Source organism: Salvia splendens, chromosome 2 (genome assembly GCF_004379255.2).
Source record: "Salvia splendens isolate huo1 chromosome 2, SspV2, whole genome shotgun sequence".
Classification (NCBI taxonomy): domain Eukaryota; kingdom Viridiplantae; phylum Streptophyta; class Magnoliopsida; order Lamiales; family Lamiaceae; genus Salvia; species Salvia splendens.
In genome coordinates, this window is record NC_056033.1 from 43,069,414 (window position 1) to 43,094,744 (window position 25,331).

Here is a 25,331-nt window from a genome sequence, read left to right on the forward strand (position 1 = left end):
CGGTACTGCGTTCCGTTGGCTACGAAGCTGATTTCTGGACCCTCCCCCTGGCACTCATCATTGAAGAGAGGCGATGACTGAAGACCATTGATGTCGTTGTTCGAACCTGCAACACCGAAATACGCATGCCAGATCCGCAAACGGTAGTCAGCAACGGCTTCCAGAATCATCGATGGACCTTTGCTTTTGAAACCAGTAGTGAACTGGCCTTTCCACGCCACCGGATAGTTTTCCCACTCCCAATGCATGCAATCGATGCTTCCTAACATCCCTGGGAAACCGTGAACCGAACCGTGTATATCTAGCAGTCTCTGGCACTCATCAGAGGTGGGCTTTCGTAGGAACTCCAGACCAAATATTTCCCGGATCCACTTACAAAACTAATTTAGCAACACATGCAAAATTTATAAAGTCAAAGAAAAAGTAATTTAAATATTATTAGCGAAAACTAAACTTATCTCATTTTGATAGACAAGTTTAACATAAAAAGATAATAGGGACTAATAGATTAAAAATGAAAAACAAAACTATTTTTTCTCTATGGACGGTAGTAGTAATATTTTTGGGCATACAAGTTTATGCACTAATCTATTGAAATAAATTGGTTCAGTTGGGCAATAAAACGAGATAACATTACCAGTATTTTTTTTCCACGAAGTGAAATCTAAACTCTCTAGAATTAAAAATCGCTATTTAATTTTTCTTGGAAAAATAGGAAGATGTATAAAAATACTACTCCGAGGAAATGATTATATTTGCAAATTCCAGCAGCCCATTATTTTAGATGAAAATCTTTATTTGGGCCCAAAGCCCCAAACAACCTCATGTGGACTTGATATAAATAATAAGTACTCCATTTATAATCATATTACTATACAGTGTGGTGTTAGATACGAATTGAATAGAGGTGAGAGTGAAAAAAAAATGGCGGGGAATGCGACGATGGCTGCCGCGGAGGCGTCGAAGCCGAAGGTGGACGGCGACTCGGAGGCGTGCTGGAGGAAAGAAGTCGATCAGAACCTCAAGCGGCTGCAATCGCTTCTTTTTGGCGCGGACGTGGCTCTGGAGAAGGGAGATTTTGGCTCGGCGCAAGCGCTGTCCCTCGCGCTCATCGGCTTCCTCGACTCTCACTCGCGAAGTTCGGTAGATGAGGCATTCATCCGACCTATCCGCCGCGAAGCCGTATCCAGGCTCGGCTCGGCTCGCACAGCCTCCCTTCCCGATTCTGATCGGTATGGTTTCCAGCTCTTCTAATAAGTGGAATGGCGTAAATTATGCTTCATTTTTGTATGACTTGACTATGATTTATTTGGATTGTGTTGTGTTTATGGCTGAAGCTGAGTTCATTTGTTCTATACTTTGTTTTATGGAGTACTATAGATTCCATTTCCAGAAAGGAAAATGTATGTGTTATACGAAGAATATGAAGCTCACTGTTGTTCGATAAGGATATTTTGTAATTATGTTATAATTTGCACGTTTAGCTTGACGACAATGAATGAGACTTTTTTTTATCGCATTGTGATGATTAGTTGGCGTAGATATGGTTAGAAGTGGCGAAGAAGAAGAAAAGAAAAACGAAACATGCATATAACCTAGTTTGAGTATCCTCAAGTAAATGAGATTGATCTTATCTTTTTAGTCACAGGCTGAACAGAGTGTCAGTTGATTCTGGGATGCCTTTTATGATGTTTGATAATGAATTTGATTCACATTCTGTACTACTTCAGCCAAGCATTTGCGCAAGCAGGCAAATATATAGGCCCTATATTTCGAAATAAGGCTGGTATTGACTTAGAGAAGATCAAGCAGTCGAGGTATTTCCGGTCACTTTCTCAAGAGTCATGTGAAAGAACTGCGTATGGATTGGTAAGTTGTGCGTGATCATTTTATGTTGAAATGAACTAGTTTTACTCATAGACGGGTATCCAACTTGTGTTTGCTTTTGTACAATGTTGAAAATGATTTTCAGTAATTACATGCTGTTTCTGAAACCTTTTCCTCATTTTTCTCAGAGAAAAGAATCTAATAAGCAGGAAGGTGTGAAAGCCTCAAAAACTCTTGTACAGTCAAAACTGACTTCCTTGTATGGAAATGGTTACAAAGAAACTAATCCAAATTTAATGAAAGATAAGTACTCTGAGGATTGTGTTGTTATTGAAAAAAATTATTCAAGTCACAACTATCGGCAGAACCATTCTATGTCTCCCATCACTATAGCAGAGGATGGGGAAGGAGCTTATGGGGTTAATTTTAGGACCAAACGCTTACATCGGGAAAGTAGTAGTCCTAGAATTGAAAATGTAAAATCCCCGTCATGTGAAGAAGCTGATGTTGATGCTCCTGGTAAAGGATTTGTCACTGCTAGAGCAAAACTGGTATGTACTTCATGTACTGAGCTATCTTCAATATTCTCTTGATTCTTCTATTATTTTTAATATCACGGACAGCTCATCCACAACACTCACTCTCCAGTGTAAATGTATTATGTATTAGAAGGTGACTTTAGTTTACTTACTGTAATGCCTTTCTTTTTATAATCTGAAGCTGATTCTGGTAGTATGTCATATCAAGTGTTCTTATCTTTTGTTAGAAGTAGATGTTGATCTTTCTTCTAGAAACGACTTGGCTGCAGCACAATATTTGCTTAATAATCTAAAAAATTCCAAAATACATTGTATAGACCTATGTCTGTAATCAGACTGATCAAGTTCCATGTTGTCTGTCATACCTAGGAAATGGAGGCTAGGCAAAACAGAGGCTTAAATGGATCCCCAAGTGCATCCATCTCACCCCAAACTGATTCTGGAACTCAGAGAGGCTATGGAGCCAGATCTTACAATTATACCAGACGTGGTGTCAGGGGTAATTTTGTTCCTCCCATCAGGTCAAATGGGAATAACACTGGCCATACGACTTTGCGAAATGCTGGGAAGAATGAAGATGCATTAGACGACTCAACGAAAAGATGGTATAGTTTCATTTGGCTTCCGAAATTTCTAACTTTGGTCGATTTGATCCTGTGTTCCTTAACAAAGCTTCTTGAATCAAAATTGTTGGAGAACACCTACATTATCCCTCCGTATCCTCTCTTGACTCAAGGGAGGAGAGAAATTATTACTCCCTCCTTTTTTTCATAGTTGAGGCAAAACTTTTCGGCACGGAGTTTAAGAAAGGGATGTTGAATGTGTTAAATAAATAGATAAAAAAGTAAGAGAGGGAAAAAAGTAGAGAGAATAAAGTAGAAAGTGAATAAAGTAGAGAGAATAAAGTAAGAGAGAGTAAAGTAAGAAAGATAAAAAAGTTACTATATAGGGAAATGACTCAACTATGATGGAACTTCCCAAAATGGAAAAATGACTCAACTATGGAGAAATGGAGGGAGTACTTCTTGTTACTCATCATGCAAGGTTTACAGTGCTATTATATCTTAATGTAGTATGGAGTTACTTTGTGGCCCTGATGGTCAGCTTCCTGAAAAGTTAAGAAATTTAGAACCTCGGCTTATTGAGCATGTCAGCAACGAGATCATGGATAGGGATCCTAATGTTCGTTGGGAAGACATTGGTAATGCCAAATCATAATAAGATCTTCAATTTTGAGAACATATATTCCTGTAGGTGTTCTGACTTTTCCATATATGCATGTGTAAATACTCTAAGCTGGTTTGGATCATGCAAAGAAATGTGTAACTGAGATGGTGATATGGCCTCTGCTGCGTCCTGATTTATTTAAAGGTTGTCGTTCTCCAGGTCGTGGTCTTCTCCTTTTCGGACCTCCTGTAAGTGTATAATAGTACTCTATGAAATATGTTTGCTAGATAAAACAAGATTGCTGCTTATTTCATTTTCTTCCTTGTTACAGGGAACTGGTAAAACTATGATAGGAAAAGCAATAGCTGGAGAGGCTAAAGCCACCTTTTTCTACATATCAGCCAGTTCATTGACGAGCAAATGGGTATGTTTTTGTGCTGGAACCTCTGTGATCGGTTACACGGATTGTACTAATTTAGTTGAGAGTTATATATACATCTCTTTTTCAGTCAGAATTGCGGATATCATAGCTCTGAATAAAATATATAGGCAACAGATATATGTAATACATGGAATCTTTCGACGGTTATGCTGTTTTATTAACAATCATAACAATCCTATTGCGAACCAGGCGTGATATCTGGATTAATTCTCCAAGATAAATTCCTATACTATATTATACGGACACAAGTAACAATGTCTAAAACTGATGTTCTCGACGATCACATTCAAATTGATGGTTGCAGATAGGCGAGGGTGAGAAACTTGTAAGAGCACTTTTTGGTGTTGCTAGCTGCCGCCAGCCTGCTGTGATATTTGTGGATGAAATTGACTCTCTTCTATCTCAGGTAACATAGGCAACTCCTATTAACAAATTTGGACTTCCTATGAGGAGAGTGAACACTCAACACTTTGCTCCTTTTCTCTTGCTTTTCTTTCTTTGTTGTTGTGTACCTGAAAATGGAAGTTGTTTAAAAGCTGAGTTGATCTAGGGTGCAATAGTGTCCGATATTGTATTTAACATTTACTATGAATCTATGATAGATGTGTGTTACAGTTTCGTAAAATATGTCCGTGTTTAGGTTCTTGTAAAGATGAACAACTATATGTAAAAAATCACTTTGTTCATCCTTGTGGGAACATGTTCTTTGTCATGATAATATCAGATAACCCGGTGTTCTATATTATCTTTTCCTGTTTCAAATTACTACTTGAAGAATGACAATTTAATGTATGTGGCAGCGTAAATCAGAAGGCGAACACGAATCCAGTAGGCGATTGAAAACACAGTTCCTCATTGAAATGGAAGGCTTTGACAGTGGCAGCGAACAAATTCTATTAATAGGTTATTGCTGCACTCTTCATCTGCAATGTTTTTACTTAAGATTTGTTACATTAAACGAGAACTCTTAGCTGCTAAATTTTCACAGAATTTAATCCGAATCTGAGTCATTAAGTTCAGGAATCTTGTATAGACACTGTTAGTTGTTGCTTGTATATGGTTGATAATTCCAATTTTTTTTTATATCTGCATGCTTTTTCGTTTATGTTTGTAATTATTTGTGCTTATTTCCTAACATCACTGATACAGGTGCAACTAATAGACCTCAAGAACTCGATGAGGCTGCGAGACGGCGACTGACAAAGAGACTGTATATTCCACTCCCCACTACAGGTCCACAATAAAACTATCTGCCTGATTTAGAACATCACTTTGCATTGGCCTTAACTATTTTTCTGTTTCTCAAATCTGATACTCAGAAGCAAGATCCTGGATCATAAAGAACATACTTGAGAAAGATGGACTGTTCAACCTATCAAATGAAGACACTGATACTATCTGCAGATTAACTGAAGGTAGAACTAACCACCAAACAACTACTCCCTCCCTCCAGCAAATAGGAGTCCCATTTTGCTATTTTGGTCCGTTCGTCAATAGAAATCTCATTTCACGTGTACTATAAATGTAAATCATGATTTCCACTCCACTAAATTTTTTAACTTAAAACCCGTTCCGGAGAAAAAAGGGACTCCTAATAGTGGACAGAGGGAGTAGCTTTTTTGTCGAAACCCCATTCATTATTGCAGATTGTTTTCAGGCTACTCAGGATCCGATATGAAGAACCTGGTGAAAGATGCCTCCATGGGTCCGCTTAGAGAGGCTCTTAAACAGGGTATCGAAATCACGAAGCTGAAAAAAGAAGATATGAGGCCAGTAAATCTTCAGGTAACAACACCCTCATTCTTAAATGGGTAGTATAAGCTTGCATTAAGTTTGGAGCGATGAAATTGTAAACCATAGTAAACCAATTCTCCTTCCGTCCGCCGTCTTGTCTTGGCAGTGGACGGTATGAGTTTTAATGCAAAACTGATATAGTGGGATGAGGATGAGAGAAAAACTGGTTCACATTATTAGAGTTTGAAAATAACCAAAACAGAAGTTGATTAGTTTTTGCAAACGACCCAAAATGGAAATAACGCGGATTGTTGCTTGTGCACGGAGGGAGTAAATCATAACGGTGTGTGTGAGATTGTTCCAGGACCAATTTCAGACCAGTCTCTCTCGATTTAAACTATTTTTCCGGTATCTTTGGTGGATTTGGATTCTCATTCAGTTAGTTTGACATCTCTCTCTCTCTCTAGGACTTTGAGAAGGCGTTGCAAGAAGTGAGGCCATCAGTCTCACTCAATGAACTCGGAACTTATGTGAAGTGGAATGAGCAGTTTGGCAGCTTGTCGCTTTAGAGGCCATCATTAAATATAAGTTCCCTTCTCTAATCTCTAAAATACTTTGGTGTAATATGTATTGCTGAATTTGTTATAAAAGAATTTGTTTTCGTTTTATGAATGCATATTTTCTTATTACTTGGAGTAATAGTTATAAATAGTTTCATCAATTGAGGGGTTGGAGGAGTAGCATGGGAGAATGCATAGTTTTATATGTAGATGCATACGCAACATCTACATGATGTTAATGATGAAATAGAATAAATCTTGGTATGATACGATTATTAAGTACTAGTGCTAATTATTAATAGAATTGATAGAATATGTAGTATGATTTAATATTTTTATTTTTAAGATTCTTAACATAGGTTCACCGTTGACATATTTATGGGATTTTTAGGCATTATACAAACATTGAGAATATAATCAGTTTCCTCCTATTTTATTGTTTATTACCATTTTAATACATCATGCTGTTCATACATGAAATATGCACCGTTTAAACAAGTAAAATAATCAAAACCAATACCCTATTAGCAAACTAAATACTTGTATTGCAATTTTTTAAACGTTTTGTTGTACATATGATAATAATATGCCTGGTGTATCTCAACCGATGATCAACAGTAAATTTGAACAAATTTTTTAATTAAAAAGCTATGTTAAGCTGTCAAACATTAGAATTAATATAGTATTTAAAAACATTATTCAACTATATATTTCAACCGATCATCAATGGAATATAAGTATATCTCAATTTAAATCGCACCAAGAAATATTGTTATCATAAATAAAAACAGAGTATAACACATTTTTTGTGCTAGGAAAATAAATATTTGAATTGTTATTCTATTTTGTTTTTTTTTCTTGTTATTTTTGGCTACAAATTTATAATAATTAAAATATTAAGATAATGATTAATTATCTTAAGTCATGTGACTACTCCTACAACAAAAACAATTGCCCAAATCCAGAATCCGAAGTCAGAACTATCAAATCGCAGCTTCGATAATGGCGGGAAGCAGCGGCGGGAACCCTAACACAGCCCCTAAGATACTGCTAGCAAAGCCCGGCCTTGTCGCCGCCGGAAAATTCAATCGAGGCGGCGGAGGCGCCGCTGACGAGGACGCCGCGGCGCTCCGCTCTCGCCTCCCCTCCGTTGGGTCTCTGAATCTCCTCTCAGATTCCTGGGATTTTCAGATTGATCGATTTTTACCGGTCAGTAGCATCAAATTGGATTCTCCTTTTCAGCTTATTTTACTTTATTTACTGAAAAAATGGCATTGTGCAGTTTTTGACGGACAACACTGAGTTTACCGTGGTGGGTGTGATTGGGCCACCGGGTGTGGGGAAATCAACCATTTTGAATGAAATTTATGGCTTTGATTCTTCCTCGCCAGGCATGTGACTTTTTACAGCTCTTCAAGATTCATTTTTTTGGTGATTGATGAAACGCATCTAAGTTTCTCGGGGTTCGAGTCATCTCGGGTAGATGGTGAACCATTATTGATCATCTTTTTATTAAAAAAAAAAAAAATCAATTTTAGGGTTATTTGTACAGGAAGTTTTAGAGATTGTAATTGATAGTAATACTTTAGCTTTATGTATTCTCACTGAATTTCTATAATTGAGCTGCTTTACTTGACTTATATCCCATCGAACGGTTAGGATCGGGGAAATCCAAGTATCGTAGATAAAAATAGTCAATCATATATGTTATGGATAGTTTCGAACATAGAATTTTTGTAGTGTTCTTTTAGTTCAAGGAGTGTTCGGTCCTAATAGTTTAGGACAGTAAGAAAGATGGCTGACTGGCTGAGTAGTTAGAGATCGTTACTGGCGTTATTTAGTGTGATGTCATATTCTAATATTATGCTGCAGTGCAGAGTTTAGATTTATGGCTTTCCTTTTGTTTTGGTTACTTAGTTTCGTATGAAGCGTTAGGGAAGCATTCTTTTATGTAGAGTAAAATTGTTTATGCACAGCGAAAAATAGTTGAGTACTGGTGATTGTGGCATGTTTTGTTAACTATGGCGTAAAGATTATTTTTTATGGTTTCAAATGTAGCGTTTCCTTTTGGTTTTTGGTGGTGTTGGAGGCGTTTGGCTGATATTGGAGAATGTGGTAGGTATGCTGCCTCCTTTTGGCATGGAATCAGAGGAAACAAGGGTGATGGCTAGGCATTCGACAGTAGGAATCGAGCCCAGGGTCTCCTCCGAAAGGATCATACTTCTCGATACACAGGTTATTTCACATGTTAAAATTTATTGCAAACGGATATGTGTAGTTTGTACTTTGTAGGAATGAGTTGTGAATAGCTCCTTCGTTTATTATATGCAGCCTGTATTTAGTCCCTCGGTTTTAGCAGAGATGATTAGGCCCGATGGGTCATCAACAATCTCAGTAATAACTGGTGAATCATTATCTGCAGAGCTAGCTCATGAGATGATGAGCATACAGGTAACTGCCTTCCAAAAACATGACTCTAGAGTTGAGCTTCTTCGTCTATTCTTTTCCTCGTAGTTCTAACTTCTAAGCCTATAATGAAGCAATTAATGTTCGTACGAAATCATTGATGGAGCTAGTGTTTTTTCTATCTGTGCTGCAAGGACTCATTCTAGCTTGGCGTTCTGCTTGCATCTGTTTGTCATATTATCATCGTGGTATCCGAGGGAGTTCACGATGCCAGCATGTGGCGCTTGATGATGACGGTACCCACCTTTTTTAAAATACTTTTCTTCATTTTTTTCTTGATTAAAGTGATCATCAATATCTGTTTCAGTTCTTTGTTTTTAATTGGAATTAATTTATGTGCACGAGCCATAAACTTACGAATTTTGCCCAATTCTGACTCTGCACGTGAACTACCAAATCTACTATAAACAACGTATTTTGGTGTCTGCGTCGATCCAGCTAGCCACAATGTCATCAAATCATTGGAAATTGACAATCATGTGAAAAATCTGAGCTATTTAGTGTTCGTGTATTTGGAGGCAAGTTTTTCCGTTCATGTGAAGAATCGAAATTGGGTGAAAGTTTGACCCTTAGGATAAGATAGGGTGATCCGTAATCCACCATATTCATTGATAGATCGAACAAGTTTTGATCTTGTTTGATCCTTTCAATACTCTATTGGGGATGTCAATCGGGCAAACTCATCGAATTCCAGGTAGCCTCTACTCTGGTTGCAGACTAATTGGATCAGCCCACGAGTCTTGTGGGTTGCACTGACATCCTTATATTTTAACTTATCAATGTATTTATCAATCTTATCCATGATTCAAAGTAAACGCCCCCTTATATTTCTCATAGTATTGCCTTTCAAGCAGGTGAATCTATTAAAACACGGCATACCCGATCCGTCTTCCACGACACTGTCTCATCCACAGAGCTCCGACAAAGAAGCTGCTAACAAGCCTCTGATGGAGAGCGGAGACGAGTACATGGCTGCTCCCATTTTTGTGCACACGAGGGTCCGCGACCATGACAACACTCCACAGAACTCTCAGGCGCTGCGGAAAGCCCTCGCACACTGCTTTGGCACGTCCCCGTCTGTGAGTGAAGGCCAAGATGCCGCGAGAGGTGCTCAGGACAAGAAACTGTTTCTTGTCCCGGCCAAGGGTAAAGATGGCTCGTCTAGGCCGCTCTACGAAAGCTATGCATCTGCCCTTTGGAAAGTGAGGGATCAGGTCTCCTCTCTCTCCCTCTGACTCTGTGTGCATTTGTGTGAAGATATGGGATTACTTATGGCCATGAACCAATTTTCAGGTGTTGTCGATGACCACGCAGTCGTTTTCACGGACGGTTTCGGAGCGTGAGTGGCTGAAGAACTCCGGCAAGGTATGGGAGCTGATCAAGAATTCTCCAACTATTGCAGATTATTGCGCTACGCTTCAAACATCTGGTTTATATAGGAAATAGCTCTCTCGGTCGTATTAAATCAAACATTAGTCACGACTTTTCATATTTACTTTTCTCCATATTTTTTATACTAAAGTGAAGTTTGATACATTGGATTATTTCTGTATAATAGCGATATTATGAGCCATTTTTCATACAAAATTCGGGTTATTTAGTTGTAATTTGTGTTGTAAGTAAATACTCAAAATGAGTACTTTAAATTATTAGTTGATTTTTTTAAATGCTCATAATTGCAAATGGATACCCTTGTATTGATAAAATATTTTAGCTAAAAAAAAGAAATTGAAGCCTAGTTGGCTAGAAAATTCATGTTGTTCGTCCCATAATAAGAGTTCATTTTTGTCATTTTAGTCTGTCTCCCAATAAGATTCCACTTTTACTTTTACTATAAATGAAAAGTAGGTCTCATATTTCACTAACTTATTCCATTCACATTCGTTATGAAACTAATAAATAAAAGTAGAATCCTTACTTTACTAACTTTTTCAACTCACTTTTTTTTACATCTTTACGGACTAATATTCTAATTAGGTCAAAATTTGGTTAATTGTCGTTGATCGTTAATTTTTTGACGGCTGCGTTAAAAAGGGACGATTTAGGCAACGTTTTCATTTGTTTGAGACTTGATTTTCAAAAAGTGAATATTTTAGACTAAATTCGTAAAACAATCATATGTTTAGGACCAAAATAGAACTTTACCTCGTATCAAATTCGAGTTTGTAAATTGTCTGTGCAATTAAAAATTGTCTGTGCAAGTATAATAAAATTTTATAGAGTAGTGAGTTATGTATAATAAGAATAAAAAATAAAGAATAATTAAGTCACACAGAAGGAGTCAACAGTTTAATTAATTCCGATAGATAAAAAATTTGGGTTTTTGGTGGTTCCGAGGGCTGAACTAAGTCCCTTCTAAAATACATAAAATTTTAAATGGACTTGTAGCCCTCATCAAATGGATGCCTAGAAATTGTTGCTGAACACATTGACCTTTCTAACCTTGTAACCGACAGTAGATCTCATCACACAAAGACAAACTATGTTGGGGGTAAAAATGAGAATGCAATGTAATAAGCATATCAAAAGGGTGACAGTTGAATAATTGCAATCATTGATTAGAATAGGTGGGGAAAACATGGTAACATTATACTCCATTTGATTGGTTTAAATTTTAAAAAAAAGTCCCATTCATAGTTGTATTATCACATTCACACATAGTACCTCTCATGAAGTTGTTCCAAACAGCATGTTCATAACATGCTTCCCAATTTGTCAACTGTTGATTTAGTCAAAATAACTCAGGGAAAGAGCCTTCCATCTTCTTATATTTAGAGAGAGAGAGAGAGAGAGAGGGAGAGAGAATTCAGATGGAGATAAGGAATTTTTTCATCACATGCTTATGGTTAGCTTTAGCTTCAGCAGGTAAAAAAACTTCTGCTCATTAATCAAACCAATTCAATCACTTAACTCACCATTGTTTTGTTTCTTCTCCTTCAGATACTCTGCAGAATTCGGATTTCGAACTACCACCAACAGACTGGAACGAAACATCCTCCGCATTCTTTCCACTGAACGGCAGTAGCATCCCCGGGTGGACACACGATGGCGCAGTGCAGTATGTCACGGCTGGAAGTGAGATGTCACTGCCAAGAAACGGGCATGCTATACTGCTGCAGGAAGATGGCAAGATCAACCAAACTTTTGTGGCTAATGGGGAGGAAATGCAGTACCTTTTAACGTTCACTCTGGGGAGGAGGGCTCAGAACTGCACTGCCAACGCAAGCCTTGTGGTTTCCGCGCCGGATAGCTCTGCTCAGTTTTCGTTGACGCTGAAGTATGGGAAAGAATCATGGGAGGTTTACGGGTATCATTTGGGAAGCTGGGGAGGTGGAGAGTCTGTAAACTTGGTTATAGAAAGTCAGGATATTGATGCAGAACCTGAATCCACGTGTTGGCCCGTTGTCGACGCGGTTATGTTGAGCACTGTGGGATCACTCAAGCAAGGGGATGGTATGCGCTCTCTGTCTTGTATTCCTGATTTACTTCACTTCGATGAGCAAAATAAAATCTTACACATACACAAACACAAACACACAGTAAACAAAAGCTGCAATCAGGTCAGGTTGAGTGGTAGTTGTGCACTATTCAATTGATAATATGCAGACACACACACATACTCACACACTGCAGCTAGTCAAGCATTATGATACCAAGAGAGATGAATATTTTAATATTATGCTTCTATTCAGCCAATACTTACTTCTGTTGGGTCGTCACAGATAATCTGCTGCCAAATGGTGGATTTGAGCTCGGGCCAGCTTTCCCAGATTTTCCCAATGATGGAGTTCTATTGGATTCAGAACCAAGTCTGATTGAATCTTCTCTGCAGCAATGGACGGTAACAGGAACTGTTAAGTACATAGACGCAAAAAACTTCTTTGTCCCAGAAGGAAAGGCTGCTGTTGAGATCGTATCAGGAGTCTCTGCAGGGGTGCAAACAGCTAAACAACTCAACCAAGGATCAGAATACAACTTGGAATTCATGCTGGGAGATGCAAACGACTCCTGCTCAGGAGTTCTTGTAGTAGGGGTTGCAGCAGGATCATCAGCGCAGAATTTCACTATCCAGAGCAACGGGACTGGTTCAGCCAAGAAATATGAAATGACATTCAAGGGTGCCGGGCCAAGTCCAACCTCGATAAGCTTCCATAGCTACACAACTACACAGAGAGATGATGGTGTATTCTGTGGCCCTGTCATTGATGGTGTAGTTCTAAAAGCTTCTAGTGGGCACAAAACATATATGCAATTTTCCTTCCTAATGACTGTGCTACTTGCAACAGTTCTGAAATTAGGCAAGCTAATATAGCCAGATATTAATTCCCAGAGTGTTTTCATTGTTTTGTATTGCTTACCAATGTATTGTACATTTGGATGGAACTTGGAAGAGAACAAACAAGTCGGTTGAAATTATAAGAAGCATACAAACATACCAATAATCAAAATAGAAACTTCCAAAAAGATGGTACTCAAAATATATTAAAACATTCCAACATCATATACATGTTATAATCATTTGAATATTTCGATAATGTTCAACATAACTTAAGGTATGGCAGGTGTATAATATATGAAATACGACCTGATGGGGTTAACCCAAATCTGTACTATGGGGTAAGCCCCTGTGACATTTCAATAACTTACAGTACAGCTCCATGCTTATCGAACCTTGATTCAAGCCTTCAATCATCTACATAAATAAAGGAAGAACATGTAATGGTATATAAGGGGGGTGGTGCATAAGTGGACATTCCAAATAAAGCAGAGAATAGCACTCTGATTTGTGCCTGTGCCTGTGCCTGTACCTGTACAAAGACTCGAGTGTCCTCCGCTAATCCTGTGTTATGTACTGCTAATCATTTTACACAGAGTTACTCCACTTCACGCGCTTAACCAAAGATTGGTACTCTTGACTTCTAGACCATTCATCAATCTCACGTGCACGGAGAACAGGAAGAGGATGGGAAAGTTGCTTCGTTTGAGCATTTCTGAGCAAGAGTGTTGAACAAGATGAATATGTAGCATGGATTCAGAATCGGAATTCAAGCACGCCATCAGCTTACCTTATATACCACCCAACTGCGCTAGAAGACGCCTTTTCATAAGATCGTGCTTGCTCCAAGAATGCATCCACATTTAACTGATCCGCCATTGAGGGGCAGCCACCAGCTAGTTTCATCAGGACAGAGATGACCACCTCTTGTGAGGGAGGGTGTGAAAGGATGATTAGAGAATAATAACTATATAGGAGTATGATTGTATAGTGATAAAATAATTCTATTGGAGAAGTCTTGTGAAAGACGGTCTAATGGGCCAAGACCCACCAGACAGGTCATGACCCAGAAACACTAAATCAGCAATATTACTAAAATGTCATTGGAGATGAACTTGAACTCAATTATATCTACCTTTGGATCCCGAGCAACCAGAAGAGCTGCCCTATCACAAGTAAGTTCTGCTGCCCGAAGCCAACGGAAAAGCTGTTCTTCTAATTGTTGAGCAATAAAACCACCAATACCTGTGAATGGGGTAATCACAAAGCTGGCCATTTTTAAAAATCTTCATAACTAATCTAAAAATGTCAACTGATCTGACAAAGTAGAACTTACCAGGCACAGAATATGCTCCAACAGTGAGAATATTAGCAAATGTAAGCCATACACCATGGTCACACTTGAGATGACCCAACTCATGAGCCAGAACAGCCTGCATATGAGACGGAAAGGAAATATCAATACACTGAAAATTTCCACCCAATACTCTCCAAATATGTTCCAGAAAAGATAGGGTTTTGAGCACTGCTAGAAGTAATATTGGTTTACTTGACTGATAGAATGCTGACCTGCAACTCCTTTCTCGACAAAAGTTCCACTAAGCTTGTATGAACAACAACAAAAGGTTTCTTCCCACTGATAGCCAAAGTGTATGCATTAGGCACAGGGCTTTGGCGTAAATAAAGGTCCGGTGCCTCAAGGTTGAGCATACTGGCAGCCTCTATCATCAACTCATGTAGTTCAGGAAGCTTTAGAAGCAAGCAAAACACATAAATGAGTACACAATGATAAGAAAACAAACTTTTAGGTCTGATTTCCACACTGAAGCTGCTAAGTTTTACGCAAAAGGAAAATTACAACTGGCATGCAGTTGGAAAATGAATGAAGTTTAATAATGAAAGTCAGGAAGCAGAAATTTAACACCATCAGAAACAACTCAAAGGTCCTTCCTGATCAGAGAAACTCCTATTATGTGTAAAGGACCTTTCTGTGTTGGTGAGTTGCAGTCTGTTCAAATTTTTAGCAAACTTTAACATGAAAATTGGAAAAAGTGGAGTAAACTCGGAAATATATTCACCTGATTCTTGGAAACAAGAACAGATGTCCCAATATTCTCCAGAAGCATGACTTGCTCAGTGACAGATCCTGGGACCATAAATTGCAATTAACATTCAACCATATCCATAAATCAATTTGCTACCACGATGTATATTGCATTACCACATGTTTTAAAAGCTCAAGTTGTTGGAAAGACAACCATCCAATATAAACTCTCTAAGAACATTTACCTCAGGTGATAGATAGAGTTAACAATACACAGGATAAAGTATTTGAAGGATTACATGATCCATAAGTTCAAAACTGTTCAATTCATCAAGTAATCAACCAAGCCTTGCACATAAAAACTTTTTGATGAGCAAGAGATTAATGATACATCAAATCAAGGTGATGATGAGATTCCACAACAGAAACTTGTGAAATCTCTCAAAATCAAACATCATCAAAAGAGTGAATTTCAAAACGCATTTCTAAAAATTTCACTCCCAATCAGTGAAACAGCTTACTAGCTTAGTTCTCTACTACCTCAGAATCACAAGAATAGCTCAAAGAAGACAGCGCATCAAATTAGCTACTAAATCAGAAAGAAGAAATCCATTTCTGATAGCAAAATTGCATTACCTAATAAAGCTTTTCCGATTTCATTTAATCCCGGAATCGCTTTCAAAATCAGCGTATTCTGAAACCGCATAGAAAACACTAAGAGAAATCAAACAGAAATACGAGAGCTTCAGCAACAATCACATAAAATTAATTAAAAACTAAATTACTTGTCGATCGAGAGGATGTCTGATATCATCCGCATCAAGGTCGCGAATAGCAACAGACGAAGCAGCTCTACAGACGAAATTACCACTTCTCCGCTCACGCTTCAGCTGATTCAGCTTAAATCCGGCGGAAAAGGTGATTAGCGGCCTATCTGCGGCGCTAGAGCAGAAGCTAATCGGGGAGAGCTTAACCGAGAAGTTGAGGGAAGAGAGAGAAACGGCAGCCATCGGAGGAGGGCAGAGAGAGAGAGAGAGAGAAGAGGCGCAAGTTAGCTTATGCGGTGAGGAGACTGTTCCGTTGGTGTAATGCGCACACACGAGGGCAGTTTTCGTTTTGTTTTATATCGCCGTACGTTTCCGTCCACAACTGCAATCCTGGTAATTATTTGCCGCCATTTCGTTTTCCGTTGACTTAATTATCATGCCGATTTTAATTTATTAACTTGTTAATGAGTGGTTCATTCAATTAAAATAATACTGACAAATTGTATTCATTTATCTATTTCTATTCTTAGTTTAAGAAGTACAAATGTTTAGGACCACAATATTAAAGTCTTATAAAATATATGGATATTATTTTATTTTGGTATTTTACTTGACAATTTTTTTATATGGGATGACTATACACAAAATTAATAGATTTATGCTAATTCTTACTGTGTTTGTGTGTTTTATCTGATCGCCTTATTAATATTTTTTTACTTTAACATTTATTATTTTATTAGAGTTAAAAGATTATGTTTTCATTTTATCACATTTCATATATAGCATTCATTTTATTTTCTACCTTCATCACCAATTTCGCAATATCTATGTCGCCTTCAATTCTTATCTTCATTGCTACGACCACCATTATTACATTGCTATTGGGTTATATATCCTTCCCTATATACTTGAACTCTTTTGTGTTGTCATCGCGTTTTTCTCACTTTTCATATATAGCATTCATTTCATTCTCATGCCTTCACCACCAATTTCACAAGTCTATGTTGCCGTCAATTCTTACCTTTTACTTCTAATCATGTTTTCTCACTTTGCATATATAGCATTCATTCCATTCCCATCACCAATTTCGCAAGTCTGTGTCGCCTTCAATTCTTACCTTCATTACTATGACCACCATTATTACGTCACTATTGCGTCATATATCCTTCTCAATATACTTGAATTGTTTTGTGTCGTCATTGCATGGTTGTCGTTGTGTTACTTGTGTATTATGTATAAGGTTTGTGTCCTTATCGTGCCGTATCAACTTGAACAGGAACATGCCATTAATGAGTGGCTTCATTCTCATATCTTATAATTCAACAAGAACGTGGCAGCATGTAAATTTTATGAGTTTTTTCAACACGTGTAACAAATAATTCAACCACTTCGTCAATTTAAAACATGGATACACATTAGGGATGTCAATGTAGCCCGCAACCCGTGGGTCAGCCCGAATAACCCGACAAATTTACAGGGGTAGGGCTGAAAATCTCCAGCCGATAAAATTACAGCCCGATTAGCCCGCACCCGATTAACCCGCAACCCGTTAGGGCCAGACCGGAAAACCCGATGGGTTGGCCCGGAAACCCGATAAAATTTCTATTGTTCTATTTGTTTGACTCTAATTCGACATCTCATTGGTTATTTATAATATAGATCACTAAAAAAATAGCTTTCAATTTTATATACTATTAAATATATAAATTATATATTAAATTTTTATTAACATAATAATAGATATATAAATTAGAAACTTCAAATTAAAAAAAAACATATTTACATTTCTAAAACATGCTTTCAAATTTCTTGATGTGTTTGTTTTATTTTGTATAAATCTCAAATTAGTATTTGATCATGTTTATGTTTGAGTTTAAGTATATATCTCAAATTTATCATAATTAAATGTTTTACATTTTATAAATATAACTAATTTTCACCATTATTTATTGGATTGATCGCATGTTAATTTTATCGGTAGCAACCCGATTAGCCCGCTGGGCTAGCTCGATACCCGAGCTTTTAGGGTTAGAGTTGAACTTTTATAACCCGAAAAAATCACAACTCGATTAGCCAGCACCCGATTGACCCGCAACCCAAATAGGGTTGGTCCGAAACTCGATGGGCTGACCCAATTGACATCCCTAGATACACTAATTCAACATATTAGAATAGGGAATCGTAATAATTCTTCAAAGGAAAATGAGAAAAATGTTTAAGTTGATAATTTTGCGACTAACGTTGAAAGTTGCTTGACGACCCAAAGTTTGACTAGAATTCGTGATTTTTTTCTCGGCAATATGCCATCTTCTTGTATAAGAAAGAGGATAAAGTGTTTATTTTGGAAATACACAGCCCATAAAATATACTCATAAGCCCAACAATGGACAGTTCTCAGTTACAGTTGAGAAGCCCAAATATTGGACCCGACAATGGCGAAATCCCATTGTTTGAGGGCCCGAACCCGAAGAATCGGTCCAGAGTTATAAAACTAGAAACAGCCCTAACTTCATCTTTAGATTCTTTTTCTCCGTATTAAAGTTAGAAACTGTAGCGAAAACTGTAGAGAATTTGCACCAATCGACCGAAAAAATGGAGTTGCCCAACGATTTCGATCGCCTTCTTTTCTTCGAGCACGCTCGCAGAACCGCCGAAGCAACCTACGCCAAAAACCCTAGCGACGCTGATGTCAGTATACACTCCTTCCACACACTGTGTGTGCGATTTTTCATTTTTGCATTTCGTTCCTCTTGTTGATTTCAACTGTGTTAATGTCTCAATGATTGTTCGAGGATTGCTTGTTTTCAATATGTAAATTATTGTTCGAAGTCGAGTGAGTATGTAATTATTTTTTGGAGTTTGTGATTTTTAAGGTTGATTTGTTTGACTGTTGTTTGAAATTTTGTTGCAGAATCTGACAAGATGGGGAGGTGTGTTGTTGGAGTTATCGCAGTTTCAGAATGGACCGGAGTCGAAGGAGATGGTTCAAGGTAGAAATTCTGGTGTTATGCTCTGGATTGATCCATCATTTGCTCTTGCGTTTTTTATTAGCTGTGTTCTGAAATTTGATTTAGTAGAGTTTGCTAATATAGTCATATTAGAGTTGTGAAATGGAAAGGATTTGCAAACTGAAGTTGATAGAGCCTGGAATTGATTTGTGAGTAGTTTGAAAGAGTGACAGAGGAGCTGCAACTCTTAGTAGTACACGGAGGATAGATATAAGTCGTTAGTCGATAGAGTTTGTATTTGTGCATAGTTCTGAATTAGTATTCTCAAAATGTGTAATACGCAGTGAGAGAGATATATATCTTTGAATTGTATCTTTGAAGGATGGGTAGTATTGGGAGGGTTATTTTGAGAAACAAACTCTCAGCTGCTTAGTTATTTTGTAGATGCTATTGACAAGCTGGAAAAAGCACTGGTAATTGACCCTAGCAAACATGACGCACTCTGGTGCCTTGGGAATGCGTATACATCTAGTGCATTTCTGATTCCCGAGCTCGAGGAGGCTAGGGTTTACTTCGATAAAGCAACTCAGCACTTTGAGCAAGCATTTGAACTGGTATATATGTCTACAAGGAATTTTTTGTTTGTGCTATCATATCTCTTTCTGAACTGCTATTTATCTAGTTATTGTCTCGCAGGAGCCGACGAATGAACTTTACAAGAAATCCTTAGAAGTTACCAGCAAGGTACATTTGCTTTCCCTACCCTTATATGCTCTTTTAAGGATCATGACTTTAATTTATAATACCCGTGGAACAGAAGATTATAAGATGGCATTGGCAGATATTTTTATTGTATAGTTGGGGGAAAATAAAAGGTTTAGTTGCATTCTTTTCATCATATTCCATGGATATGCTAGTGCCAGGATATATGTGAACCTTCTCCAAAACTTATCCTCCAATACATAGTGGTTTGTGTATATTATGCCGTTATGGTTTGTCAATTCAAGTTCAGCCTTCATCCTTGGTCTTCACGTACTGCACGGACAGATTTAAATGTTGATTAGAATTTTCATATTTCTGTATGTTCCATGCGAGGCCGAAGATACGAACAATGGTTTTCTCTTTAATCTATTTACTAATGGTTTTACATCCCAATATTTTTGAATTTTTTATTAACCAGCATGGGCTATGTATATCTACGACATGTGGTATTTTTGTGCCCTATTTGTCTAGGAGATAAAGAGTCGCAATGTAGCCATTCATGGTCAATTGATGAAATGCTCTTTCAAAAAGATTGTATCCTGTAATCCTGGTGCAACTGTGAAATGAAATGTTTTGTTTTAATGCGAACTAATGGCTTATATGTATGGATATATGATGTATCCTATGTGTTCTACTAAGGCGCCTGAATTACACGTGGAAATCCACAAGCATGGTGGGCTGGGTCAGCAGGCTATGGCAGGAGCACCCGCATCATCATCAGCCAGCACCAAGGTATATTGCATATTCTTTGTTTTGTTAGGCAAAAACTTAGATATTTTGACGTGAGTTTGGCTACAAATTACATTTTGTTTGACATGTGGAGATCTCTCCTTCAAACAAATTCCTCAGTCCTCGTTCTTTTCTTCCTATTCATGCCAACTTCAAGCCTCCTGATCTTGAAATTGGTCACCACTTTTAACACAATCCGCACTCATGAGGTTATAATTAATGTTTTTCCACTTTGAAGGTTTTCCCCCTCCATAGTTCACTATTTTCACCAACCTTTTTATTCCTATTAGCTCTTGTTGGATTTCCCGTATGTTGCTAATCAAACACTTGGTTCGTGATAGCAATCCTCATTTCACAACTGAAAGCCTTTGTTATACGCAGCAGCAGAGTACAAAGACGAGCAAAAGTAGTGATCTCAACTACGACATTTTTGGATGGGTAATCCTTGCGGTTGGTATCATTGCATGGGTTGGATTTGCAAAGTCGAACATGCCTCCACCTCCTCCTCCAAGATAAGCAGCTCGCATCATCTTGGCACCAAGAGGTACTTCGCTCTAGTAGATGGGATAATCTTGAGAAAGCTTATCCGCCTTATCAGTTGAAATTTTTACTAGTTCGTTATTTTTGTGTAACTCATCAGGCAAAAAGATCGTCTCTGCACTCGTTTTTAGTTATATATAGTTGGAAGCACACTTCTATTGTTCTTGTTCATTATTGCTTTTAGTCTGTTGTTTTTAGTTGTGCGCGTAAATTGATTGATGCTTTGGTGTCTTCTTTTTCCTTTTCTGAAATTTCAGCTATAACAGAATTGGTCATTATGTTGGATACTGCCAATTGCCTATTAAAACTTGTGACGTTTTGAAAGTGACAGTATATTTTTATGGGATAGAGGGTGTATTAATTTTGGATATTAGTTTCGCTTTTTGCTTATGCCTTTGTTACTTCCCATAAGATTAAATTAATTAGTTTATATATTTGATTTAGTTTTGAATTACCATAGCTACCAACAATTGTGGCTTGGCTATCTAATTTTTGTCTTTCTTTATCATTCTGCGTTATTCATATATTTTGTGTTTATTTTATTTGAGTTCTATCTAATTTCTTTTATGTCCTCCACATTTACTTTCAATAATAGTAGTAATAATTTTGACTCTGCTCTATAGACTCACTGCATTATTAATGAGTGCGACAAGACCACACATATATATATATAGTATATCTATGTATACATGTTAATGAGCGCGACAAGACAACATATCTATATATCTATTTACGCTATAGGGGTGTGTAGGTACGGTATACCTTACCGAAACTATCATACCGTATACCTTACCGAAAATTCGATATGAGAAAAAATCATACCTTTACCTTACCAAAATTTTCGGTATACCCTATTTTCGGTATGACAAATTTCAATATCGATACCATACCTTATTTTCAGTATGTCATATCTAAATTCGGTATACCGTACTTTTGTGGTATATCAGAGTTTTACGGTATATCGGACTGCAATACGACATACCAAAATATCATTTTTTGAAAATAATTCTAAATACAATCACAAATGAAAATAAAATTTCAAAAATACTTAGAAAATATGAAATTTAATCAAACTCAAACATATTCAATAAAAAAACTGCAACAATTAAACTCCACGCAATTACATAACGTTCAACGATATTTGTTTGGAACTAATTTAACTAAAATTTTATATTTGTTTGAAACTAATTGATTCAACGATATCAAGTTTTCCTAATTGAGTTTATTTGATTTTATATTTACATGATTACCCACAACTATAATGATGCAAGATTTGATTTCTACATGTAAATATTTATTTGTTTGGTAAAAGTATGAATTTATTTGATATAATTTGGCATATATTGATATCGGTATATACCGAAAATTATGGTATATACCATATTTTCGGTATATACCGTATTTTCGGTATACCCCGATATACCTCGGTATATGAAAATTCATACCGTTACCGTACCGAAATAAATCGGTAAGGTATGATACCTTACCGAAAATTGCGGTATACAAAAAATCCGGTATTTTCGGTATTTTTTCGATACGGTAAGGGCGGTATTTCGGTATTTCGGTATTTTTACCCAGCCCTACGCTAAAGTACCTTGGTAAAAATAATAAATTTTGATAAGATTTTAGTTCACAATTTGAAAAGCAGTAGTAAAAGAATTATGGTTTCATATTTGTAATAGGAGAATATTATATTGGTTTGACTCAAAGATGTTTTAAATGGATAATGAGGTTGAGTTATTTGCTAACATGCTGAGTATAAATCATGAATTATATAAGTAACATTTTCCCAAACTTTCTTATGACAAAACATTCAAATTTTGTAGAATTTGTTTGATTTGACGAGTGTCAAATTGACAGTGTGATTGAATTATTTGTTAAGTGGATTGAGAAAATTGATATGGAGTAGAATTCTCGAGACACAGTCCTTGTAGATGGGGTGCCACATTACGTGCATTTTCAACCAAATAGACTCCAACCAAATAGACTCCATCTAAAAATTGTAAAAAAAAAAGAGGATAAAAATTCATAATTTACGATTAACTTTAAAAATTAGTCCATGTAACGAACCATCCGTACATGATTTTGAGCGCCAAAAATTAACGCATTTAAAATGAAACAACCAACAGTTGTCCGGCAATGGCGTCTGTAGCCCTGAGCCTAGTAAAACACGTGCGCCAGCAATTCACTATGCATTCCTCCAAAACCTCAAAACGACGGCGTTACGGCACTTGCATTCGCTTTCTGATGAAGAAAGACTGTTTCAGCTTCATCCAGCTGCTCAGCCCGACACCGCGAAGGAGGAGGAGGTTCCGCACGATGTTTTCCGACAGCCTCCTTGTCAGCGACCTCATCGCCGAAGGTGTGTCGGGAGGGGTCGCTCTCTCGCTGCTCAAGCTGTGGGAGCACACGGCTAGGAGAGGCGTCTTTGACCAGGTTTAATTAATTGTTCGTTTCCATCTTCTTCAATTTTGGATATTAATGGTAAGTGAATGTTGCCTCTTTGAATATGTTAGTAGAGAAACTGCTTTTTTTTAACTCAATTGATGCTTGATTAGGTTTTATTCTTTGGCTTTGCTGTAGAAACAAATTCCAGCTAAATGCTGAATTGCATGTCCAATAAGGTTTACAGTAGAAGACTTATACTAGTGTATTTTACTTACTCCACATAGCTGAAACAAGAGCTCTCGTGTTTCGTATTGATAACTGGATCGAAAGAAATGCACAACACATGTATGTACAATGGCTTGAAAAGAAACCTTAAAAACTGATCTTGTTGATCAGATGAACTTGTATAGCTGTATTCTATCACACGTGTCTATGGTTGAGAATCCCATATTCTGGCATTTGTTAGTCTGTGTATGCTGTTTCTGAACATATTTTTCTTTTGTAGAAACTAAATAGGAAGCTTGTTCACATAACTGTGGGACTAGCATTCATGCTTTGCTGGCTTATGTTCAGGTAACACTCTCTGTCCACTGATTTAGTCGACGCGGTCTAAGTCTATCTGATTGAGCTCATAATAGATACTATGTTGCAGTTCTGGCCGACAGGGAGCACTTTTCGCAGCTCTCATTCCCGCTGTTAATATAATAAAAATGCTTCTGACCGGACTTGGAATATTGAAGGATGACGCAACTGTCTTGTCCATGACCAGATATGGGGACTATAGGTATGTCTCAAATGTCATACAAACCAATTTGTCAAGAAGAAACTGTCTAATGGTAGAATAGTGGCATTCAAGTTTTCTTGGTACTCTCCGAATTCTCATGTTAAATAAACCACGTTAGTTTGCTCCGTGCTGTTGACAAGTGTGGAAAACATAGCCTGTTTTTGAAGATTAAATGGAAACTTTTTCTGAATATTAATTCTTCTTAGTTCAACAGCATGATGTGTTGATGCTGCAAGATATGGTGACTCGAAAGCAACAGCTTCCAACAATACGAATTAGTTGATTTAAGAAGAAATTGTCTAATGATAGAATAATGGCATTCTAGTTTTCTTGGTACTCTCCGGATTCTCCTGTTATAAAACCTCTTCACTTTGATGCATGCCATTGAGAAATGTGCAAAACATAGCCTGTTTTCGAAGCTTCAACAGCATGATGTGTTGATGCTGCAAGAAATGATGACTCGAAATCAAGAGCTTCTTCTAAGAATCCGAATAAGTTGATTTAAGACCAATGCATGGGACTGTTCAGTTTGTAATCAGAAATACTTTAATCCCAATGTCGACTCTCTGTCCAGGGAACTCCTTAAGGGGCCATTGTACTATGCTGCTACTATCACTTTAGCCAGTGCCGTTTACTGGAGAACGTCTCCTATCGCAATCGCAGCAGTGTGTAACATGTGTGCTGGTGATGGTATTGTCTTTTATTTGGCTTCTGGTTCCGCACGATTTGTTTCTCCAACGTTGTTAGTCGGATAACCATGTTCTTATCAGGTATGGCTGATATTGTGGGACGTCGTTTTGGTGGCCAGAAACTTCCCTACAATCAAAATAAATCAGTCAATGGCAGTATTGCAATGGCGAGTTTCGGTTTCTTGGCTTCTCTCGGGTAACATACTCTCCCTCATCCTCATCCTATGCCTTAAACTTAATGACATTTATGCATCAACAGAATCATGATGTACTATGCATCTTTCGGGTTCATGGAAGAAAGCGCGAAATTGGTTATTGGGTTTTTGGTAGTGTCTGTGGCTACTGCTTTAGTTGAATCACACCCTTTGAGCACTGAGCTCGACGACAACCTGACCGTGCCACTGACCGCGGTTTTGGTTGGCAGTTTCGTCTTCTGAGTAGGGGTGATGTAACGGACTACTATTGCCACGAATGTGAAATATTTTTATTAAGCCTAACCAACCTGTTGTAGGAATTTCTTGTTGTAGATGTAACTTTTGGTAGTTAAATCTGTTGATTATTTATAAATTTTGTTGAGCAGCTTTAAATAACAAAAAAGTTAAGGTTGTCACCGTTGAAGAAAAAGTGTTCCCTATGTCCTATTTAGTTTTATATTAAAATTTAAGTAAT

The 25,331-nt window shown here is 37.4% G+C and overlaps 6 protein-coding genes and 1 long non-coding RNA gene across 11 annotated transcripts; 5 read left to right on the forward strand and 2 right to left on the reverse strand.

Moving 5' to 3' along the window:
• The first annotated feature begins 897 nt into the window (after nt 1-897).
• Nucleotides 898-6,371, forward strand: LOC121767595 (ATPase family AAA domain-containing protein FIGL1-like). The gene is made up of 13 exons (XM_042163903.1): nt 898-1,232; nt 1,731-1,869; nt 2,016-2,378; nt 2,736-2,971; nt 3,440-3,567; nt 3,663-3,781; nt 3,865-3,957; nt 4,280-4,381; nt 4,776-4,878; nt 5,125-5,208; nt 5,295-5,390; nt 5,633-5,760; nt 6,177-6,371. The coding sequence occupies exons 1-13, from the start codon at nt 925-927 to the stop codon at nt 6,276-6,278; spliced, it is 2,001 nt and encodes a 666-aa protein (XP_042019837.1). The 5' UTR covers nt 898-924; the 3' UTR covers nt 6,279-6,371.
• An 833-nt stretch (nt 6,372-7,204) lies between these two features.
• On the forward strand, nt 7,205-10,342 carry LOC121767601 (protein SMG9-like). Its single transcript, XM_042163915.1, has 7 exons — nt 7,205-7,478; nt 7,552-7,660; nt 8,389-8,504; nt 8,601-8,720; nt 8,882-8,971; nt 9,590-9,949; nt 10,029-10,342. Exons 1-7 carry the CDS (start codon nt 7,272-7,274, stop codon nt 10,179-10,181), a joined length of 1,155 nt encoding a protein of 384 aa, XP_042019849.1. The 5' UTR covers nt 7,205-7,271; the 3' UTR covers nt 10,182-10,342.
• A 1,123-nt stretch (nt 10,343-11,465) lies between these two features.
• On the forward strand, nt 11,466-13,085 carry LOC121793028. Its single transcript, XM_042191216.1, has 3 exons — nt 11,466-11,600; nt 11,676-12,188; nt 12,458-13,085. Exons 1-3 carry the CDS (start codon nt 11,546-11,548, stop codon nt 13,045-13,047), a joined length of 1,158 nt encoding a protein of 385 aa, XP_042047150.1. The 5' UTR covers nt 11,466-11,545; the 3' UTR covers nt 13,048-13,085.
• LOC121793030 lies at nt 11,547-12,462 on the reverse strand. Its single transcript, XR_006048977.1, has 3 exons — nt 12,117-12,462; nt 11,909-12,007; nt 11,547-11,848 (listed from the first exon to the last, which is right to left on the reverse strand). It is a non-coding gene; the product is annotated as an uncharacterized LOC121793030 (long non-coding RNA).
• Nucleotides 13,086-13,217: 132 nt separating the features above from the next.
• LOC121793029 (protease HtpX homolog) lies at nt 13,218-16,213 on the reverse strand. 4 transcript variants are annotated; one of them, XM_042191217.1, is made up of 9 exons: nt 15,841-16,209; nt 15,692-15,749; nt 15,090-15,157; nt 14,581-14,760; nt 14,348-14,444; nt 14,147-14,256; nt 13,802-13,935; nt 13,544-13,726; nt 13,218-13,428 (listed from the first exon to the last, which is right to left on the reverse strand). In XM_042191217.1, exons 1-8 carry the CDS (start codon nt 16,063-16,065, stop codon nt 13,600-13,602), a joined length of 999 nt encoding a protein of 332 aa, XP_042047151.1. In that variant the 5' UTR covers nt 16,066-16,209; the 3' UTR covers nt 13,218-13,428; nt 13,544-13,599. The 4 variants fall into 4 exon arrangements, with proteins under 4 accessions (XP_042047151.1, XP_042047152.1, XP_042047153.1 ...); XM_042191218.1 differs by having other exon boundaries at nt 15,692-15,769; nt 15,841-15,953; XM_042191219.1 differs by lacking the exon at nt 13,218-13,428 and having other exon boundaries at nt 13,585-13,726; nt 13,802-13,907; nt 15,841-16,213.
• Nucleotides 16,214-18,338: 2,125 nt separating this feature from the next.
• LOC121767607 (mitochondrial import receptor subunit TOM20-like) lies at nt 18,339-20,998 on the forward strand. 2 transcript variants are annotated; one of them, XM_042163929.1, is made up of 6 exons: nt 18,339-18,510; nt 18,734-18,812; nt 19,215-19,384; nt 19,467-19,514; nt 20,172-20,264; nt 20,643-20,998. In XM_042163929.1, the coding sequence occupies exons 1-6, from the start codon at nt 18,415-18,417 to the stop codon at nt 20,775-20,777; spliced, it is 621 nt and encodes a 206-aa protein (XP_042019863.1). In that variant the 5' UTR covers nt 18,339-18,414; the 3' UTR covers nt 20,778-20,998. The 2 variants fall into 2 exon arrangements, with proteins under 2 accessions (XP_042019863.1, XP_042019870.1); XM_042163936.1 differs by having other exon boundaries at nt 20,646-20,998.
• A 1,974-nt stretch (nt 20,999-22,972) lies between these two features.
• LOC121793031 (probable phytol kinase 3, chloroplastic) lies at nt 22,973-25,177 on the forward strand. Its single transcript, XM_042191221.1, has 6 exons — nt 22,973-23,237; nt 23,695-23,762; nt 23,842-23,973; nt 24,548-24,663; nt 24,744-24,858; nt 24,922-25,177. The coding sequence occupies exons 1-6, from the start codon at nt 22,992-22,994 to the stop codon at nt 25,097-25,099; spliced, it is 855 nt and encodes a 284-aa protein (XP_042047155.1). The 5' UTR covers nt 22,973-22,991; the 3' UTR covers nt 25,100-25,177.
• The last annotated feature ends 154 nt before the right edge of the window (nt 25,178-25,331 follow it).

Bases quoted from the DNA above. Each gene is read 5' to 3' on its own strand.
- LOC121767595 (XM_042163903.1), top strand. From the start codon at position 925: ATGGCGGGGAATGCGACGATGGCTGCCGCGGAGGCGTCGAAGCCGAAG. The intron at 1,233-1,730 runs GTATGGTTTCCA...GTACTACTTCAG, and splicing joins TCCCTTCCCGATTCTGATCG to CCAAGCATTTGCGCAAGCAG. The intron at 5,209-5,294 runs GTCCACAATAAA...TCTGATACTCAG, and splicing joins TATTCCACTCCCCACTACAG to AAGCAAGATCCTGGATCATA.
- LOC121767601 (XM_042163915.1), top strand. From the start codon at position 7,272: ATGGCGGGAAGCAGCGGCGGGAACCCTAACACAGCCCCTAAGATACTG. The intron at 7,661-8,388 runs GCATGTGACTTT...AGAATGTGGTAG, and splicing joins CTTTGATTCTTCCTCGCCAG to GTATGCTGCCTCCTTTTGGC. The intron at 8,972-9,589 runs GTACCCACCTTT...CCTTTCAAGCAG, and splicing joins TGTGGCGCTTGATGATGACG to GTGAATCTATTAAAACACGG.
- LOC121793028 (XM_042191216.1), top strand. From the start codon at position 11,546: ATGGAGATAAGGAATTTTTTCATCACATGCTTATGGTTAGCTTTAGCT. The intron at 11,601-11,675 runs GTAAAAAAACTT...CTTCTCCTTCAG, and splicing joins GTTAGCTTTAGCTTCAGCAG to ATACTCTGCAGAATTCGGAT. The intron at 12,189-12,457 runs GTATGCGCTCTC...GGGTCGTCACAG, and splicing joins ATCACTCAAGCAAGGGGATG to ATAATCTGCTGCCAAATGGT.
- LOC121793029 (XM_042191217.1), bottom strand. From the start codon at position 16,065: ATGGCTGCCGTTTCTCTCTCTTCCCTCAACTTCTCGGTTAAGCTCTCC. The intron at 15,750-15,840 runs GTAATTTAGTTT...ATGCGGTTTCAG, and splicing joins GACATCCTCTCGATCGACAA to AATACGCTGATTTTGAAAGC. The intron at 14,445-14,580 runs GTCAGCATTCTA...TCTCATATGCAG, and splicing joins TGTCGAGAAAGGAGTTGCAG to GCTGTTCTGGCTCATGAGTT.
- LOC121767607 (XM_042163929.1), top strand. From the start codon at position 18,415: ATGGAGTTGCCCAACGATTTCGATCGCCTTCTTTTCTTCGAGCACGCT. The intron at 18,511-18,733 runs GTCAGTATACAC...ATTTTGTTGCAG, and splicing joins AAAACCCTAGCGACGCTGAT to AATCTGACAAGATGGGGAGG. The intron at 20,265-20,642 runs GTATATTGCATA...TGTTATACGCAG, and splicing joins CATCATCAGCCAGCACCAAG to CAGCAGAGTACAAAGACGAG.
- LOC121793031 (XM_042191221.1), top strand. From the start codon at position 22,992: ATGCATTCCTCCAAAACCTCAAAACGACGGCGTTACGGCACTTGCATT. The intron at 23,238-23,694 runs GTTTAATTAATT...TTTCTTTTGTAG, and splicing joins GGAGAGGCGTCTTTGACCAG to AAACTAAATAGGAAGCTTGT. The intron at 23,974-24,547 runs GTATGTCTCAAA...CTCTCTGTCCAG, and splicing joins ACCAGATATGGGGACTATAG to GGAACTCCTTAAGGGGCCAT.